We start from the raw sequence: 16,574 nt of genomic DNA on the forward strand, positions 1-16,574 counted from the left end.
GCTACAACACGAAGAGCAAACGGAAATTAAAGAAGAGGAATGTTGAGTGGGCATTTGCTTTCCTTTTACAATACAGAGTAAATACAGGACGAGTGTTTCTGTCCAGATATATTTTCCTGAAGAAAATCCCTGCAGCACTAGGTTGACAAATCATGGAAGAGCACAAATTATTTTTCATTATCAAGCAACTATAGTTTGTCATAATTACATAACAAAAAAAAAAAAAATCTGTTTTCACAGCTTTCCCCAGATGTCTGCCATATTCTGAAGCATTTGAGCTTTTCTGAAAGAAAAACGAAAAATAGAATTACCGGGGAAGAAGCGTTCACTATTTCTAGGCACGGGTGAAGAGAGCAAGATGTGACTTCTCAGGTAAGAGAGCTTACAAAGCAAGGCCCGGCAACTGCCCGTCACCGTGAGGAGGCATTGCTCCCGTTCTGCATTTCGTTGCAGGGAGGCTGCTGGACTGGCCGGACCCAGCGGCTCCCCGAGAGCGGAGTCTAACGAAGCCTGCCGGCAGGAGTGAAGGACATCCCCGTGAGCCTGACAGCCGACGACGGCTCGCCCCGAGCACGACTGCCCGCCTCCCTCCGGAGACACCCCTTGGTTCAGCTCCCAAAACGAATGACCCGCTTCACACCGCGCAGACTTTCCTTTCCGGGGCGAGCCGTGCCCCCGCAAGCGGCCTGCCCCGCGCAGAAGGGCGCTCAGCCTCCGGGAGCGGGCCCTGCACCATACCCTGGCCCTGCGCCCCTCTTCGCTCCGAGCAGGCCCCCGCGGCCCGGCCGGGGGAAGGCGGCGGAATGCGGCTCCGCGCCGGCAACAGAGCCGACTGAGCAGCACAGAACTTCAACCCTGCCTGGATGGGTGGGGTGGGGGGCGAGTCCATTCGTGAGGGGAGGCAGGTGTCTGCCAGGGAGTGCTGTGAGTTGAAAGCTGGGGCGCTGCACCTATTACTCCTCCTCCTCCTTCTCTTGGTAGCGCCTAGAGCAAGGCGGAGGTGAGCGCTGTGAGTGACTGGTAAACGGGTCTGCGGGGCGCCGGCCTAGGAGTTGGCCACCCCAGCGGCCGCCATGAGGCGCCTGCCCTACTTCTGCCGCGGGGAGGTGGTGAAGGGCTTCGGCAGAGGCTCCAAGGAGCTCGGCATCCCCACCGGTGAGCGGGGTGCGCGGCGCCTCTTACCCCGGCGGGGTGAGGGTGACGCCTCCCGTGAAGGCCACCGGCGAGGTGTTCGCCGCGGCCTGGCCTTGACCGCCCCTCGCGTACCCCGCCCGGGGCTTTCCGTCCGCGCCGCTCCTTGTCCCGGGACGGCGGGGCGACTGACGTGCAGCCGGCGGTGAGGCCGGCGTCGGGCCCGGCGGTCTTTCAGCAGCCTGCACCGCTCAGGCCGCCTGAGCGGAGGTGCGACCTCCCGCGGAGCGGCCGCCGCCGCGCGGGAGGGGCACGGGCGGTTCTCCTGGTTCTCCTGCCGGATAGAGGTGCGGGAGCTCGGTTGCTGGTGTCTAAGCTCGTTTGAACTCGGGAGGCGCCCGCTGTCCCGCACAATTGCGCTATTGGCATGAGTTGCTCTCTCTGTAAATAGGCTTAGCTTGTTCCGTGTCAGGTTTTTGGGTGACTCCTATTTTTTTCATATTGCTTATGGTCTTGTTCACTCATTTGTGTTATTTTCCAACCTTCTGTTAAACGATTTCTTTCTGTTTGCTTTTTTGTTAGTTAGCTCATCTGATGATGATCATGATGATTTGCAGGATGCTGCAAAGTGATCATATACACTGTGCCTGGTGTTGTGATAAGGCAGTTTGAAAAATGTCAGTTATTATAAACTTGTTAGACCTCAGATTAGGACAAGAAAGGGAGTGGGCACTGGGAATAGCTTTAAGGAAGGAAATATAAAGGGAATAATGCTGAGATTAAAAAGCAGAGCAAGTACAGCTGTCCTAAAGAGAAGTATATTTTCCCATTGCCGTTCTCTGTTTCACTTGTCTGAATACATATAGAAGTGTAATTCAAATGGATTTCAGTCTTTTCTAAAGATAGGCTGAAGTCAGCAGGCATTCTACGCAAATCCTAATAGGCAAGAAAACCTCCTGTAACAAATCTTGAGGACATGTGACAACATCTGTTAATATAAACTTAGGTTTTTTCCTCTTGATTGTTTATATATGGCTTATTAGTATCGGGGAATGTGGGAGGGAAGTTTGTTCTGCTTATGAACTGGGATAGACGTCCACTAACTGTAAATTCTTTAAAATAGGCTTGAACCTTGCATGAAGAGCTCTATCCATGTGTGAAGTTAAAGTAGGACAGTTGTTTGGCTAAAGGCTTAGATTTATTCCCCTCAGTCAGAAAGGAACCTATTTTATTTCAGATTTGTAGTTTTCTAAGAAAATCCTAGAAATCCCCAAATATGAATAGCCTAAAAGGCAACATGAAAAAATTGGCAGGTGACTAAAATGGTCATTTATTTTAACATATTTTACTCAGTAAAAACAAAATTACTGAAGTAATTCTAAGATGCTACTTTACAGTGCAAAAGAAACTTGATTTTTCTGTTCTTTGACCATACTAAAGCAGTGATAGTCCTAATAGTGAAATGCATTCAGACTGCATATTTTAGTTTATTAATTTTAACTATAGAATTAACTTTAACTATAGAATAGAATAGTATTTATATAGCTATGAAATAGTATGTGTAGGAGATGTGGTAACTCTGGTATTACCACAGAGACTCCATTTTATGAGACTGTTTTGTGGTTTATGCTTTGCAAGTGGCACATTGTATCACTATCATCATCAGTGTTCTGCTTGTAAATAGCATGTAGACAGGGCTTGGCTTTTAGGTGTTTGAAAATTCTGTGATGCACTTTAGTTACACAAATGCACACTTTCTAAATTTTTTGCAGCTAACTTTTCTGAGCAAGTAGTCGAAAGCTTTCCGTCCGATATCTCTACTGGTATATACTATGGATGGGCCCGTGTTGGAAATGGAGATGTGCGTAAAATGGTTTTGAGTATAGGATGGAATCCTTTCTGTAAGAATATTACAAAATCAGTGGTAAGAATTTTGCCTTGTGTGGTACTTTGATTATAATAAATGAGCCAGACATTGACTTTGAATAAGATAAGCAGAATTCGATCTGTAAATCAGATTAGAAATTCTGTTTGCTCTTAGAAATGTATTTGGTATCCATCTCAAACGTTTGTATTCTGGGGAGGAAAAAAAAAAAATCCCCCAAACCCCCTCAGTAGCCATAGAGCATGCAGCTGTAGATAAATCAAATTTATTTTCATTTGCCTCTTCCACCATTACTTAAAAACTTATGAAATAAAAATTCATATTTCCAAAGTGTTTTTTGCTTATTGCGCTGATAGCTAGATAAACATAAGCTTAATAGATGTATTCAGTTTAGTGGTTATGAGACCCTTAGAGTGAGCTGGAACATACTTTCCTTTGCAATCCTTCCACATTTAAAGTATGAGATTTTGGGGCATCTTAATTTGTAATGATTTTCCAGTAATTCTTCTCTTAAATGGTGGAATCCATACATGTGGTGCTGTGGCTTGATATACAGAATCAAGATCCAAAAATACATAGTAACAGGACAGAGTTAAAATCCTGAACTGTGGCATCTATGTTTTTCTTGCTATGAGGTGCTGGTGCTTTTCCTGAGTCTTGCAGAACTTGGTTTTAATTGCTAATACTTGGAAGCAGTTTTATTTTGACATGAATCCCTGTTTCGAAGATAGCTGCCTTCACTCTTTTTACAATTTTGTCATTCGGTTCCTGTGAGTTACTTGTAAAGCTCTCTTTAGAACAGCTGTTTCAATGAAATTCATTACAGTTATTTGGACTCAGCAACTCAATGATCAAATCTAGGCATTATTTGTGATTTTCTGCCTTGAAAATCTTACCTCTGAAATAAATATCACAATGTTCTTAAATGCCATGCAAAGTACAATTCTCCCTACTAACGTAGTCAAAAGCTCTAGCCTCTTAATCTTGCATTATACATGTTAGATTCTCTCAGTTTTCCTGATATGTGTGGGAGAGAATTTGAATTAGAGGTATTAGCTGAACATCCTTGCAACAATGGAAATAAACTAAAAATGCATCGTGATAATTGTCAATGTATTTCTCTTCTTTTAGGAAACACACATTATCTAGACTTTCAAAGATTACTTTTATGGAGGGATTCTTAGAATAGTCATTATTGGATATATTTAACCAGAAAAAAACTTCAGTTCTTTAGGTCAGTATTGCAGGTCTCTTAAACTGATGTTTTATTTGCCATGTTCTTGCATATTGAAAGTACTGTGTCATTGCTCTCTCTCTGTCTTCATAATCAGCTGTTTCATGTAGGGTAGCTGTTTCTCATAATCAGCTGTTTCACGTAGCTGTTTCTCAAGGGTAGAGAGGCCTTACGGAGAGATTTGGATGGACTACAGAGAGCTGGTCAATCACCAACCACATGAAATTTAACAAAAGCAACTGCCAGATTCTGCCTCTGGGATGGGATAATCCTGGTTATATGTACAAATTTGGGGACGAGAGGCTGGAGAGCAGCCCCGTGGAAAGATATCTGGGGGGTTGGGTTGGTGGCAAGTTGAGTATGAGTCAACAGTGTGGCTTGGCAGCCAAAAGGGCCAACTGTGTCCTGGGGTGCATCAAGCACAGCACAGCTAGCCAGTCAAGGGAGGTGATTGTCCTACTCTACACTGCACTGGTGAGGCCCCACCTCGAGTACTGTGTGCAGTTTTGGGCATGTCAATATAAGAAGGACATCAAACTATTAGAGTGCGTCCAGAGGAGGGCGACCAAGATGGTGAAGGGCCTCAAGGGCAAGACTTACAAGGAGCAGCTGTGGTCACTTGGCTTCTTCAGCTGGGAGAAGAGAAGGCTGAGGGGTGACCTCATCACAGTCTACACCTTCCTCAAGGGTGGCAGCAGAGGGGGAGGTGCTGATCTCCTCTCTCTGGTGACCAGTGATAGGACACGAGGAAACGGAAAGAAGCTGCATCAGAGGAAGTTCAGACTGGACACTAGGAAAAGGTTCTTCACTGAGAGGGTGGTCGGTCACTGGAACAGGCTCCCAAGGGAAGTGGTCACGGCACCAAGCCTGTCAGAGTTCAAGGAGAGTCTGGATGACGCTCTTAGTCATATGGTTTAGTTTCAGGTAGTCCTGTGAGGAGCAGGGAGTTGGACTCAATGATCTGTATGGTTCCCTTCCAACTTGAGATATTCTATGATTCTGTCTTATCTTTGACTTCTCAGTAAAATGTTTTTTTCAGCTGAATCTACTTATATATATATATTGGTAACATTAAAAAAATCAAAACCCCACAGCTTCCAGACTATTAGTAGTTAGTTATTTCAGTCTAAAAATTATATTGTCATGTCAGTTGTCTGAGGAGTAGCTTGAAAATCATGAACTTGTTGTAAAAGCCTTGGTCTAGTCTGTCCATTTCTTCTAAAAATGCATCTGTGTTAAAACTGAAACAGTTAATGAAATTCTGTTGACTTTTTTGATAAAATGTCTTGGAACAAGGAAAAAGTAGTGTTTACAGCAGTGAAAAGTGCAACACATGTCAAAAGCATGTCATTTTAGACATTTAGTTGCCTTTCCAACTTCATAATAAATACATTCTGTGTGATTGTTTTCTAGTGTTTTGTAGTACATCCTTTTTCACTTGCTATTGTGTGTTCAAAATTCAAACCAGCTTTTAAATACTGCTTTTCTTACTTCTCTTTTGCAGAGGCACTCATTTCAGCAATTCAAGAAGACACTGTAGAGGCAAAAAGACAGCTAGATTTACCAGAACATTTTAAACTCAAAGAGGACAACTTCTTTCATCTGCCAGAAGGCAAAACAATAAACCACTAAACAAAACCATGTGGGTTTTTTTCATCTCACGGAGCTCTTTTCTGTGCACTACTATGTATCATGTATCATTTGATACATGACGTATGCGTGTGTACTGGCTCTGGCTGGGATGGAGTTAATTTTCTTCATAGCAGCCCATATGGTGCCGTGTTTTAGATTTGTGACCAAAACAATGAACATAACACACTAATGTTTTAGCTATTCCTCCTTGCACAGCATCATGGCCTTTTCTGTTTCTCACTCTGCTCCTGCAGTGAATAGATTGGGGCTGTGCAAGAGGCTGGGAGGGGGCACAACCGGACAAGTGACCTGAACTAACCAGAGATACTCCATGCCATCTAATGGTCATGCTGAGCAATAAAATGGAGAGGAGGGGCTTTAGGGAGGTTGGCCATCTTTTGTTTGGGAGTTGGCTGGGTATGTGGTGAGTGATTGCCTTTGCATCACTTGTTTTGTTTTCTTTTTTTCTTCCACTTCTCCTTCGCTTGTTAATCTATTTTTATCTTGACCCACAAGATTTCTTGCTTTTATTCTTCCATTCTTCTTTCCCTGTCCCACTGGGGGAGGTGTGGGGGAAGTGAGCTAGTGGCTGTATGGTCCTTAGCTGCCTACCAGGGTTATCCTGCAACAACATGTTTAGGTAATTGTGATTGGAACTGAACACTAAAACCACACAAGATGATTTAAGTTTGTTTGTGTAGCTTGATCATTTAACCAGTCATGCAAAAGGAGTAGAAGGCTATTTTAGGTCTTTACAGAAAAATTGTGAATCCAAATCTTGCCAGTCATTTAGAGATCTTAGCACGTGTGGAAGAAGACCAAAGTTAGTTGTGACCTCTTCTGCCCCTAAGGTGTGGAGAGTTAAATGCTTCAATGAAGACTGTCAGTTTTTCAGACAGAGAATGTTATTCCAAAGTCTTTTCCCAATTTTATTTCATTCTTACATCTGGATTATAGGTAGCAGCTTAGAAAATTTTTGTATTGATTGAGTCAAAAATTTACCTGTGGTGCAGGAAGATTAGGTAACATTAACAAGAATAGTTCACTATAGTTCCTATTTTTGATATGCTATACAGCTGTCATGTTGTAGCTGTCATTTAAATTGAAATTATTGTAATTTTAATAGAAATAGAGGAAATGACTGTTACTCATCGAGTTACTGGAATGTGATACAGGTAGTTCTGCCTAGTTGACTATGCATATCACAACACATAACCTGTGTAGTTGCCTTCTGAGGAAGCGTTTCACTGAAGCTCAGGAAGTGAATGACGGGGAGAAAGTTGGTGCACTGCACAAGTTCAGGCTTAAAGGGTGCAGAACCAGTGTAACAATATTTCTGCTCTTTGGGCCCTAAGGTGGAGGAGGTAACTAAACGCAACTGCATTTTGATTGCTGCTGGCAGCTGCCTTAGATGAGGAAAACTTCTGGGCTGTTCACTATACTGACAGTGAAATGAATGACTTCAAGGTTGAAGTTAGCATGTAAGGCACAGGAAAATCCTTTCAGCCCTCTACACTAAGTGCAGGTAAGATCCAAACTTTTGGCTGCAGATCAGTGAAAGTCTTTGGGGATTCCTGGAATAATATATCAACACTTTAGTAGATATTGAGTATTTATTACAAGTTATTGAGGCCTTTCCCACTCTGAAATGTTTGCACAGATCAATGGAGGGTGTGTTGTCAAAATTGATAGTAATTTGGAAAATACTTGTTAAAATCGTATCGTATGTATGTATATATAGTGTGTGTGCGCTTCCAAATCTACTCCCCCCGATCCCAGTACAATTTTTTTAAATTCCTCCTTGTCCTATTCCATTCTGATCCTGCATTTCACTGTAGAGTTTGAGAGAGCTCTGTCAGGGTAGCCTTATGGGAATTCTCTGTGGTGGGCGCTGTCAGCCTGCCAGGGTTCTAGTTCATAATGTTTTAACTTGCAGCCAGTCTCATGGGGTATTTGGGAAAAGGCCTTGAGCAAGTCAAGGAGTCCTTGTAGCTGTGCAGGACTTCAGCTGAAACTTGATTATTCAGATGAATTGCTCATCGGTCCTGTTGATGGCAAAGATGGAAGGGATATACACCTCTTGAGGGAGGAAAGAATGATTTCTATAAAAGCACTTATTAGAATAAGCAGCATTTTGACCTCTGTTGCTAAGGTTGTTTATAAATTTAACTCCCCAAAGACGCTGTCGGTTTTGTCTTAACTGTTGCCTGGACATTTTCAGCATGCTTTGGCCTTCCTCGTAGGAAAGTGTTGAAAGAAAATGAACTTATCTGCTGTCAGAAATACTTTCTTTAAAAAAAACCAAACAAAAAAACCCCCAAAAATTTAATGGACTTTTACTGTATGCATGTTGGAAATCTGTACAAGAATTTTCTTGAAAAATGTCCTGGTTTCGGCAGGGATAGAGTTAATTTCTTTTCTAGTAGCTGGTACAGTGTTTTGGATTTAGGATGAGAACAAAGTTGATAACGCACCGATGTTTTAGTTGTTGCTAGGTAATGCTTACACTAGCCAAGGACTTTTCAGCTTCCCATGTTCTACCGACTGAGAAGGCTGAAGGTGCACAAGAAGCTGGGAGGGGGCACAGCCAAACTGGCCAAAGGGACATTCCATACCATGTGACGTCATGCTCAGTACATAAACTGGGGAAAGCTGGCCGGGGGGGGCCGCTGCTCGGGGACTGGCTGGGCATCGGTCGGCGGGTGGTGAGCAATTGTACTGTGCATCACTTGCTTTGTGTATTATTATTATTATTATCATATTATTATTATTATCATTTTATTTCAATTATTAAACTGTTTTTATCTCAACCCACGAGTTTTTCTAGCTTGTGCTCTTCCAATTCTCTCCCCCATCCCACCGGGTGGGGGGGAGTGAGCGAGCGGCTGCGTGGTGCTTAGTTGCCGACTGAAGTTAAACCACGACAGTCCTTTTATATCCACCCCTTATTCTATACCATCTGCGTCATGCTCAAGTCTCATATTTTCCAGTACATTTTCATTAATCACCACCCCTTTATATATATATATATATATATACACACACAGAGATATCATTCCCTTCGTCTGTGGGCCATCCCTCTAAAATGTTCGGTGAGTTCATTTAGTCCATGACTTCGGGCTCCATCTGTCATAATAATCTTTCAGGGCAGGAAAAATGGAGATGGTATGTGGTGTTGGATTGTTCCATGTTGAAGTCAGTTCTGGTACCATCATCACTGTGCTTTGCTTGGTTTCACTGAAGTTATTCTTCATTAGTCTGGGTGATTCTTATTGTAATAACATTAGTATGGCATATAATATTATTAGTATTATTAGTATATCTGTGTATTATTAGTATAACTATTATAACTATAATTAGTACTTAACATCACATAATTCAGATCATTGGCTATTCTCACCCAAAATCAAATCCCCTTGAGGTACACATCGGACTTCCCCATCCTCCCGCATTATCCACCAAGTGCACCCAGGTCCTTGAGCAAAAGCAATCCCATGGATGGGTTTGCCTCTGCCTGAGGCAGGAATAACCCAGACTGTCTTCCCCAGCATATTTTTTATGTGCACTACAGGAACTTTATTCCCATCTACAGTACGTAAAAGTTCTGACTGGGCAGGGCCAGCTCGATTGGCAGATCCCCTAGTGTTGACTAACCAGGTGGCCTTTGCTAAATGCGTATCCCAATGTTTGAACGTCCCGCCACCCATTGCTCTCAGTGTAGTCTTTAACAGTCCATTGTATCGTTCAATTTTCCCAGAGGCCGGTGCATGATAGGGGATGTGATACACCCACTCAATGCCGTGCTCTTTGGCCCAGGTGTCTATGAGGTTGTTTCGGAAATGAGTCCCATTGTCTGACTCAATTCTTTCTGGGGTGCCATGTCGCCATAGGACTTGCTTTTCAAGGCCCAGGATAGTGTTCCGGGCGGTGGCATGGGGCACGGGATATGTTTCCAGCCATCCGGTGGTTGCCTCCACCATTGTAAGCACGTGGCGCTTGCCTTGGCGGATTTGTGGGAGTGTGATATAATCGATCTGCCAGGCCTCCCCATATTTATATTTCAACCATCGTCCTCCATACCAAAGAGGCTTTAACCGCTTGGCTTGTTTGATTGCAGCACATGTTTCGCATTCATGGATAACCTGGGCTATAGTGTCCATGGTCAAGTCCACCCCTCGATCACGAGCCCATCTATATGTTGCATCTCTTCCTTGGTGGCCTGAGGTGTCATGGGCCCACCGAGCTATAAACAATTCACCCTTATGTTGCCAGTCCAGATCCACCTGAGCCACTTCAATCTTAGCAGCCTGATCCACCTGCTGGTTATTTTGATGTTCTTCAGTGGCCCGACTCTTGGGTACGTGAGCATCTACGTGACGGACTTTTACAAGCAGGTTCTCCACCCGGGCAGCAATATCTTGCCACAATGCGGCAGCCCAGATGGGTTTGCCTCTGCGCTGCCAGTTGCTCTGCTTCCATTGCTGCAACCACCCCCACAGGGCATTTGCCACCATCCATGAGTCAGTATAGAGATAGAGCACTGGCCACTTTTCTCGGTCAGCAATGTCTAAAGCCAGCTGGATGGCCTTTACTTCTGCAAATTGGCTCGATTCACCTTCTCCTTCAGCAGTTTCTACAACTTGTCGCATAGGACTCCATACAGCAGCTTTCCACCTCCGATGTTTTCCCACAAGACGACAGGACCCATCAGTGAACAGGGCATATTGCTTCTCATTTTCTGGTAGTTCATTATACACTGGGGCCTCTTCAGCACGCGTTACCTCCTCCTCTGGCAATATTCCAAAATCTTTGCCCTCTGGCCAATCCATGATCACTTCCAGGATTCCTGGGCGACTGGGGTTTCCTATTCGAGCCCGTTGTGTGATCAGTGCGACCCACTTACTCCATGTAGCATCAGTTGCATGATGTGTACAGGGGACCCTCCCTCTGAACATCCAGCCTAGCACCGGCAGTCGGGGTGCCAGGAGGAGCTGTGCTTCAGTGCCGATCACTTCTGAAGCAGCTCGAACCCCTTCATATGCTGCTAATATCTCTTTTTCAGTTGGAGTATAGCGGGCCTCGGATCCTCTGTATCCCCGACTCCAAAACCCTAGGGGTCGACCTCGAGTCTCCCCTGGTGCTTTCTGCCAGAGGCTCCAGGTAGGGCCGTTCTCCCCAGCTGCGGTATAGAGCACATTTTTTACCTCTTGCCCTGCCCGGACTGGCCCCAGGGCTACTGCATGAACTATCTCCCGTTTAATTTGTTCAAAAGCTTGTCGTTGCTCAGGGCCCCATTTGAAATCGTTCTTCTTTTGGGTCACTTGATAGAGAGGGTTTACAATCAGACTGTAATTTGGAATGTGCATTCTCCAAAAACCCACGACGCCTAAGAAAGCTTGTGTTTCCTTTTTGCTAGTTGGTGGAGACATGGCTGTTATTTTGTTGATCACATCCATTGGGATCTGACGACGTCCATCTTGCCATTTTATTCCTAAAAACTGGATCTCCTGTGCAGGTCCCTTGACCTTACTTTGTTTTATGGCAAAACCGGCCTTCAGCAGGATTTGGACTATTTCCTTCCCTTTTTCAAAAACTTCTCCTGCTGTGTTGCCCCACACGATGATATCATCAATGTATTGCAGGTGTTCTGGAGCTCCACCCTGTTCTAGTGCAGTCTGGATTAGTCCATGGCAAATGGTAGGGCTGTGTTTCCACCCCTGGGGCAGTCGGTTCCAGGTGTACTGAACACCCCTCCAAGTGAAAGCAAACTGTGGCCTGCACTCTGCTGCCAAAGGGATTGAGAAAAACGCATTAGCAATATCAACTGTGGCATACCACTTGGCTGCCTTTGACTCCAGTTCGTATTGAAGTTCTAGCATGTCTGGCACAGCAGCACTCAGCGGTGGCGTGACTTCATTTAGGCCACGATAGTCTACTGTTAGTCTCCACTCTCCATTAGACTTCCGCACTGGCCATATGGGACTGTTAAAGGGTGAGCGGGTCTTGCTGATCACTCCTTGGCTCTCCAGTCGACGAATCAGCTTATGGATGGGAATCAGGGAGTCTCGGTTGGTGCGATATTGCCGCCGGTGCACTGTGGTGGTAGCAATTGGCACTTGTTGGTCTTCGACCTTCAGCAACCCCACAACAGAGGGGTCCTCCGAAAGACCAGGCAAGGTGGACAGCTGTTTAATTTCCTCCATCTCCAAGGCAGCTATACCAAAAGCCCACCGGTACCCTTTTGGGTCCTTGAAATACCCTCTCCTGAGGTAGTCTATGCCAAGGATGCACGGAGCATCTGGGCCAGTCACAATGGGGTGCTTCTGCCACCCGTTCCCAGTTAAACTCACTTCGGCTTCCAATACAGTTAGCTGTTGGGATCCCCCCGTCACCCCAGAAATACAGATGGGTTCTGCCCCTATATAGCTTGATGGCATTAGGGTACACTGTGCACCGGTGTCTACCAGAGCCTTATACTTCTGTGGGTCTGACGTGCCAGGCCACCGAATCCACACAGTCCAGTAAACCCGGTTGTCCCTTTCCTCCCCCTGGCTGGAGGCAGGGCCCCTCTAATCCTCATCACAGTACTAATTTCTCATTTCTTGTACGTACGGGTCAGAAGTTTCTTCATTAAGATCAAGAGTAAGATCAGCCCTTCTACTCTCTCTGGGGAACTGCCCGCTGGAAACTGGAGCAGCAATTTTCCTGGAAGAACCTCTTTCTGTGATTGTTTTCCCTTGCAATTCGCGTACCCGTGCCCCTAGGGCTGTGGTAGGTTTCCCATCCCACTTCCTCATGTCCTCTCCGTGGTCACGCAGGTAAAACCATAGGGTGCCCCGTGGTGTGTACCCTTTATATTCTCTCTCTTGAGCAAAAGAACGCTTACTTCTAATAGCCGAGATACTGGTCCGTACAGGTGAGGAGTAGGACCTATCCTCTCTGAGTTGCTGGATCTCCCGGGACAGTTTTTCGGACAGTTTCTCCACAGCTGAGACGATGGAGGAAGAAAGACTTTCCTCGTATTGCCGGAGTTGACTAGCCAATTCATCCACTGTTTGTTCCTCTCCATCTTTCCAGGTCATCACTGCCAATGAATTGGCGTATGACGATGGTGAGCTCCTTATAAACTTCCGCCACATGGGTCGTGTGCACTTGACTTCGTCTGGATCTTTGGATAGTTGTTTATTGTTCAGGTCACCATAAATCACCTCCAGCACAGCTAATTCTCTCAGAAACTGGATACCCTTCTCCATGGTGGCCCACTTGCTTGGGCGACATATGACATCTTCCTTAAAGGGATACCTTTCCTTCACGCTTGACAAGAGTCGCCTCCAAAGGCTGAGGATACGTGTCCCTTTTCCAATTGCTTTATCAATGCCCCCTTCCCTAGAAAGGGATCCCAGCTGCTTGGCTTCCCTACCCTCTAATTCCAGGCTACTGGCCCCATTATCCCAGCATTGGAGCAGCCAGGTGACAATATGCTCACCTGGACGACGGCTGAAATCTTTTCGTATGTCTCGCAGCTCACTCAGGGATAGAGATCGGGTGGTCACTGCCTCGTTTATGAGTTCTTCCTCTTCCTCCTCCCCGATCAGCGGCCGGGTCTCCTCCTCCCGTTCTCGTGATGGCCCTTCTCCAGGGTACTCGTACAGTTCTTCCTCCGGTTCCCTTTTAGAAGAAGCTTCTTCCTCCCTTACTAAACGAGCCGACTTCCGCTTCCAAAATTTCTTCTTGTGTACAGGGGCGACTGATACCGGCACAGGCTGGTTCTTTGGTTCAGCCACAGGGCCTGTTGCCGGGGTTGGAGTGGCCGCAGTGCATGTCGCCGGGGTTGGAGTGGCCGCAGTGCAAGTGCATGTCACCAGAGTCCGAGTAGCCGCAGGGCCTGTTGCCGGGGTCTGAGTGACTGCAGTGCAAGTGCATGTCACCGGAGTCTGAATGGCCGCAGGGCCTGTCGCCGGGGTTGGAGTGGCCACAGTGCAAGTGCATGTCACTGGAGTCTGAGTGGCCGCAGGGCCTGTTGCTGGGGTTGGAGTGGCCACAGTGCACGTGCATGTCACCGGAGCCTGAGTGGCCGCAGGGCCTGTTGCCGGGGTCTGAGTGACCGCAGTGCATGTCGCCGGGGTCTGAGTGGCCTCAGTGCATGTCGCTGGGGTCTGAGTGGCCGCAGTGCATGTCGCCGGGGTCTGAGTGGCTGCAGTGCATGTCGCCGGGATTGGAGTGGCCGCAGTGTATGTCGCTGGGGTTTGAGTGGCCGCAGTGCATGTCGCCGGGGTCTGAGTGGCTGCAGTGCATGTCGCCGGGATTGGAGTGGCCGCAGTGCATGTCGCTGGGGTCTGAGTGGCCGCAGTGCATGTCACCGGGGTCTGAGTGGCTGCAGTGCATGTCGCCGGGATTGGAGTGGCCGCAGTGCATGTCGCCAGGGTCTGAGTGGCCGTAGTGCATGTCACTGGGGTTGGAGTGGCCGTAGTGCGTGTTGCCTGGGTTTGAGTGGCCGCAGGGCCTGTTGCCGGGGTCTGAGTGGCTGCACGGCCTGTCGCTGGGGTCGGAGTGGCCGCAGGGCGCGTTGCCCGGGTCTGAGTGGCCGCAGTGCGTGTCGTTTTACTGTCAGAGCCAGAGACCTTCCCTTCCCTTTGAGGGCACTGAATGGTGTTGAACAGGGCTCGGTAGGCATGGGCCAGGCCCCAGCACGTTGCAATGAGCTGCATCTCTCTGGAGTTGCCAGGGTGACAGCATACTTTGTCCAAATACTCTACTAACTTTTCAGGATTCTGCACTTGCTCAGGGGTGAAGTTCCAAAACACTGGGGGTGCCCATTGGCCTAGGTACTTGCCCATCTTGTCCCACACACCCTGCCACTCATAATTATTCAGCCTTGGGGCAGATCTCTGGATGATATTCTTAAATTGCTTACCAACTTTAGACAAAACCGAAACAGTATTCCCAAGAAGTATTAATAGAAGTATCTTAACTGCCCAAGGATGTTCAAAATACTGAAAAATTACTGTAATGAAGGAGGAAACATTATAGAAGAAGGTAGTGACCCTGCCATTCTGTATTTCCTCCGTAAAAAAACTCTCAGAAAGGTTACTGCAATTGCTAGTTGTCTCCACGAAATGATCTCCGTGGTACAGTAACGGCTTCATTGCGAAGTTTACATACCACACTAACGTCAAGGTCAATGTTCTAAAAACAAACCTCACAAGCGAGACATTACTATTCACTGCAGACCACAGCAAACTGCAAAACCCAACACCAATCTTTAACATGTACAGCAGGAAAAAGAGCGCGATGCAGATTATACAAATCAATATTGAGAACAGAGAAACCAACATTGTGACCCACAACTACTAACAGATATAAGTTCTTTAATACGCTCCGGTTAACCTGTTATTATCTCAAACCCTTCGTGCCCCACGTTGGGCGCCAAAAAGGACTGTCGTGGTTTAACTTCAGTCGGCAACTAAGCACCACGCAGCCGCTCGCTCACTCCCCCCCACCCGGTGGGATGGGGGAGAGAATTGGAAGAGCACAAGCTAGAAAAACTCGTGGGTTGAGATAAAAACAGTTTAATAATTGAAATAAAATGATAATAATAATAATATGATAATAATAATAATAATACACAAAGCAAGTGATGCACAGTACAATTGCTCACCACCCGCCGACCGATGCCCAGCCAGTCCCCGAGCAGCGGCCCCCCCCGGCCAGCTTTCCCCAGTTTATGTACTGAGCATGACGTCACATGGTATGGAATGTCCCTTTGGCCAGTTTGGCTGTGCCCCCTCCCAGCTTCTTGTGCACCTTCAGCCTTCTCAGTCGGTAGAACATGGGAAGCTGAAAAGTCCTTGGCTAGTGTAAGCATTACCTAGCAACAACTAAAACATCGGTGCGTTATCAACTTTGTTCTCATCCTAAATCCAAAACACTGTACCAGCTACTAGAAAAGAAATTAACTCTATCCCTGCCGAAACCAGGACAGTGATTTTTTTTTTTTTCCTCCAGTTTAAAACTGAGCAATGACGGGAGAATTTTTTTCAACTTTTTTTCCCCAGTGTAGGGAGGCATTCTTGAGTATATGACAATGTCAAGGTCGTCTTTTATATTTTACTTTTCTGGAAGAACAAATAGTAGCCATGGTAGTCAATGTAACACATATTCAAGAACATATTTAAAGAATAAATCTTATATTGATTGTGGTATTATAGCTAAGCTCATAGCTGCCTTTTAATATTATTTTTTTGCCAGTGATTTCATGTGTCTGTTGTGGAAATCGTAGTGCCTTAAGCTGGTTGTCGTAGTAACACTATTCTGTAACTGCTAATGAATGCTACTATCAAAAATTCATTTCATCATTTGGCTTTAAAACCACTATGCTTGAGGATAGAGAACAGTAGCTAAAGGAAAACTTGAGAAACTTAGTTTGCTCACAGCTCTCACCTGGAGCGTGAAGTATGTATACAGTAAAGTAATAAACTGCTCTTTGCATGCTTGCCTTCAAGTTAGAGAAAATGTAATTGCATTCATTTGGCTGAGTGTACCTATCTCTGTGCATTATTTAATACCAAATATTGTATATTGATTTTTAAGTTCAATACATGACTCCTAGCACAGTATAAACTTTATGAAGGGTTATATTTTTGTATTACGTGCAAATAACTATTTCAATTTATGTTGTGACACTGTACCATT

The 16,574-nt window shown here is 45.8% G+C and overlaps 1 protein-coding gene across 1 annotated transcript; it reads left to right on the forward strand.

Moving 5' to 3' along the window:
* Positions 1-992: 992 nt before the first annotated feature.
* LOC143172345 (riboflavin kinase-like) lies at positions 993-6,414 on the forward strand. Its single transcript, XM_076361660.1, has 4 exons — positions 993-1,155; positions 2,904-3,055; positions 4,148-4,250; positions 5,755-6,414. The coding sequence occupies exons 1-3, from the start codon at positions 1,074-1,076 to the stop codon at positions 4,163-4,165; spliced, it is 252 nt and encodes an 83-aa protein (XP_076217775.1). The 5' UTR covers positions 993-1,073; the 3' UTR covers positions 4,166-4,250; positions 5,755-6,414.
* The last annotated feature ends 10,160 nt before the right edge of the window (positions 6,415-16,574 follow it).

Source organism: Aptenodytes patagonicus, chromosome Z (assembly GCF_965638725.1).
Source record: "Aptenodytes patagonicus chromosome Z, bAptPat1.pri.cur, whole genome shotgun sequence".
Lineage (NCBI taxonomy): Eukaryota > Metazoa > Chordata > Aves > Sphenisciformes > Spheniscidae > Aptenodytes > Aptenodytes patagonicus.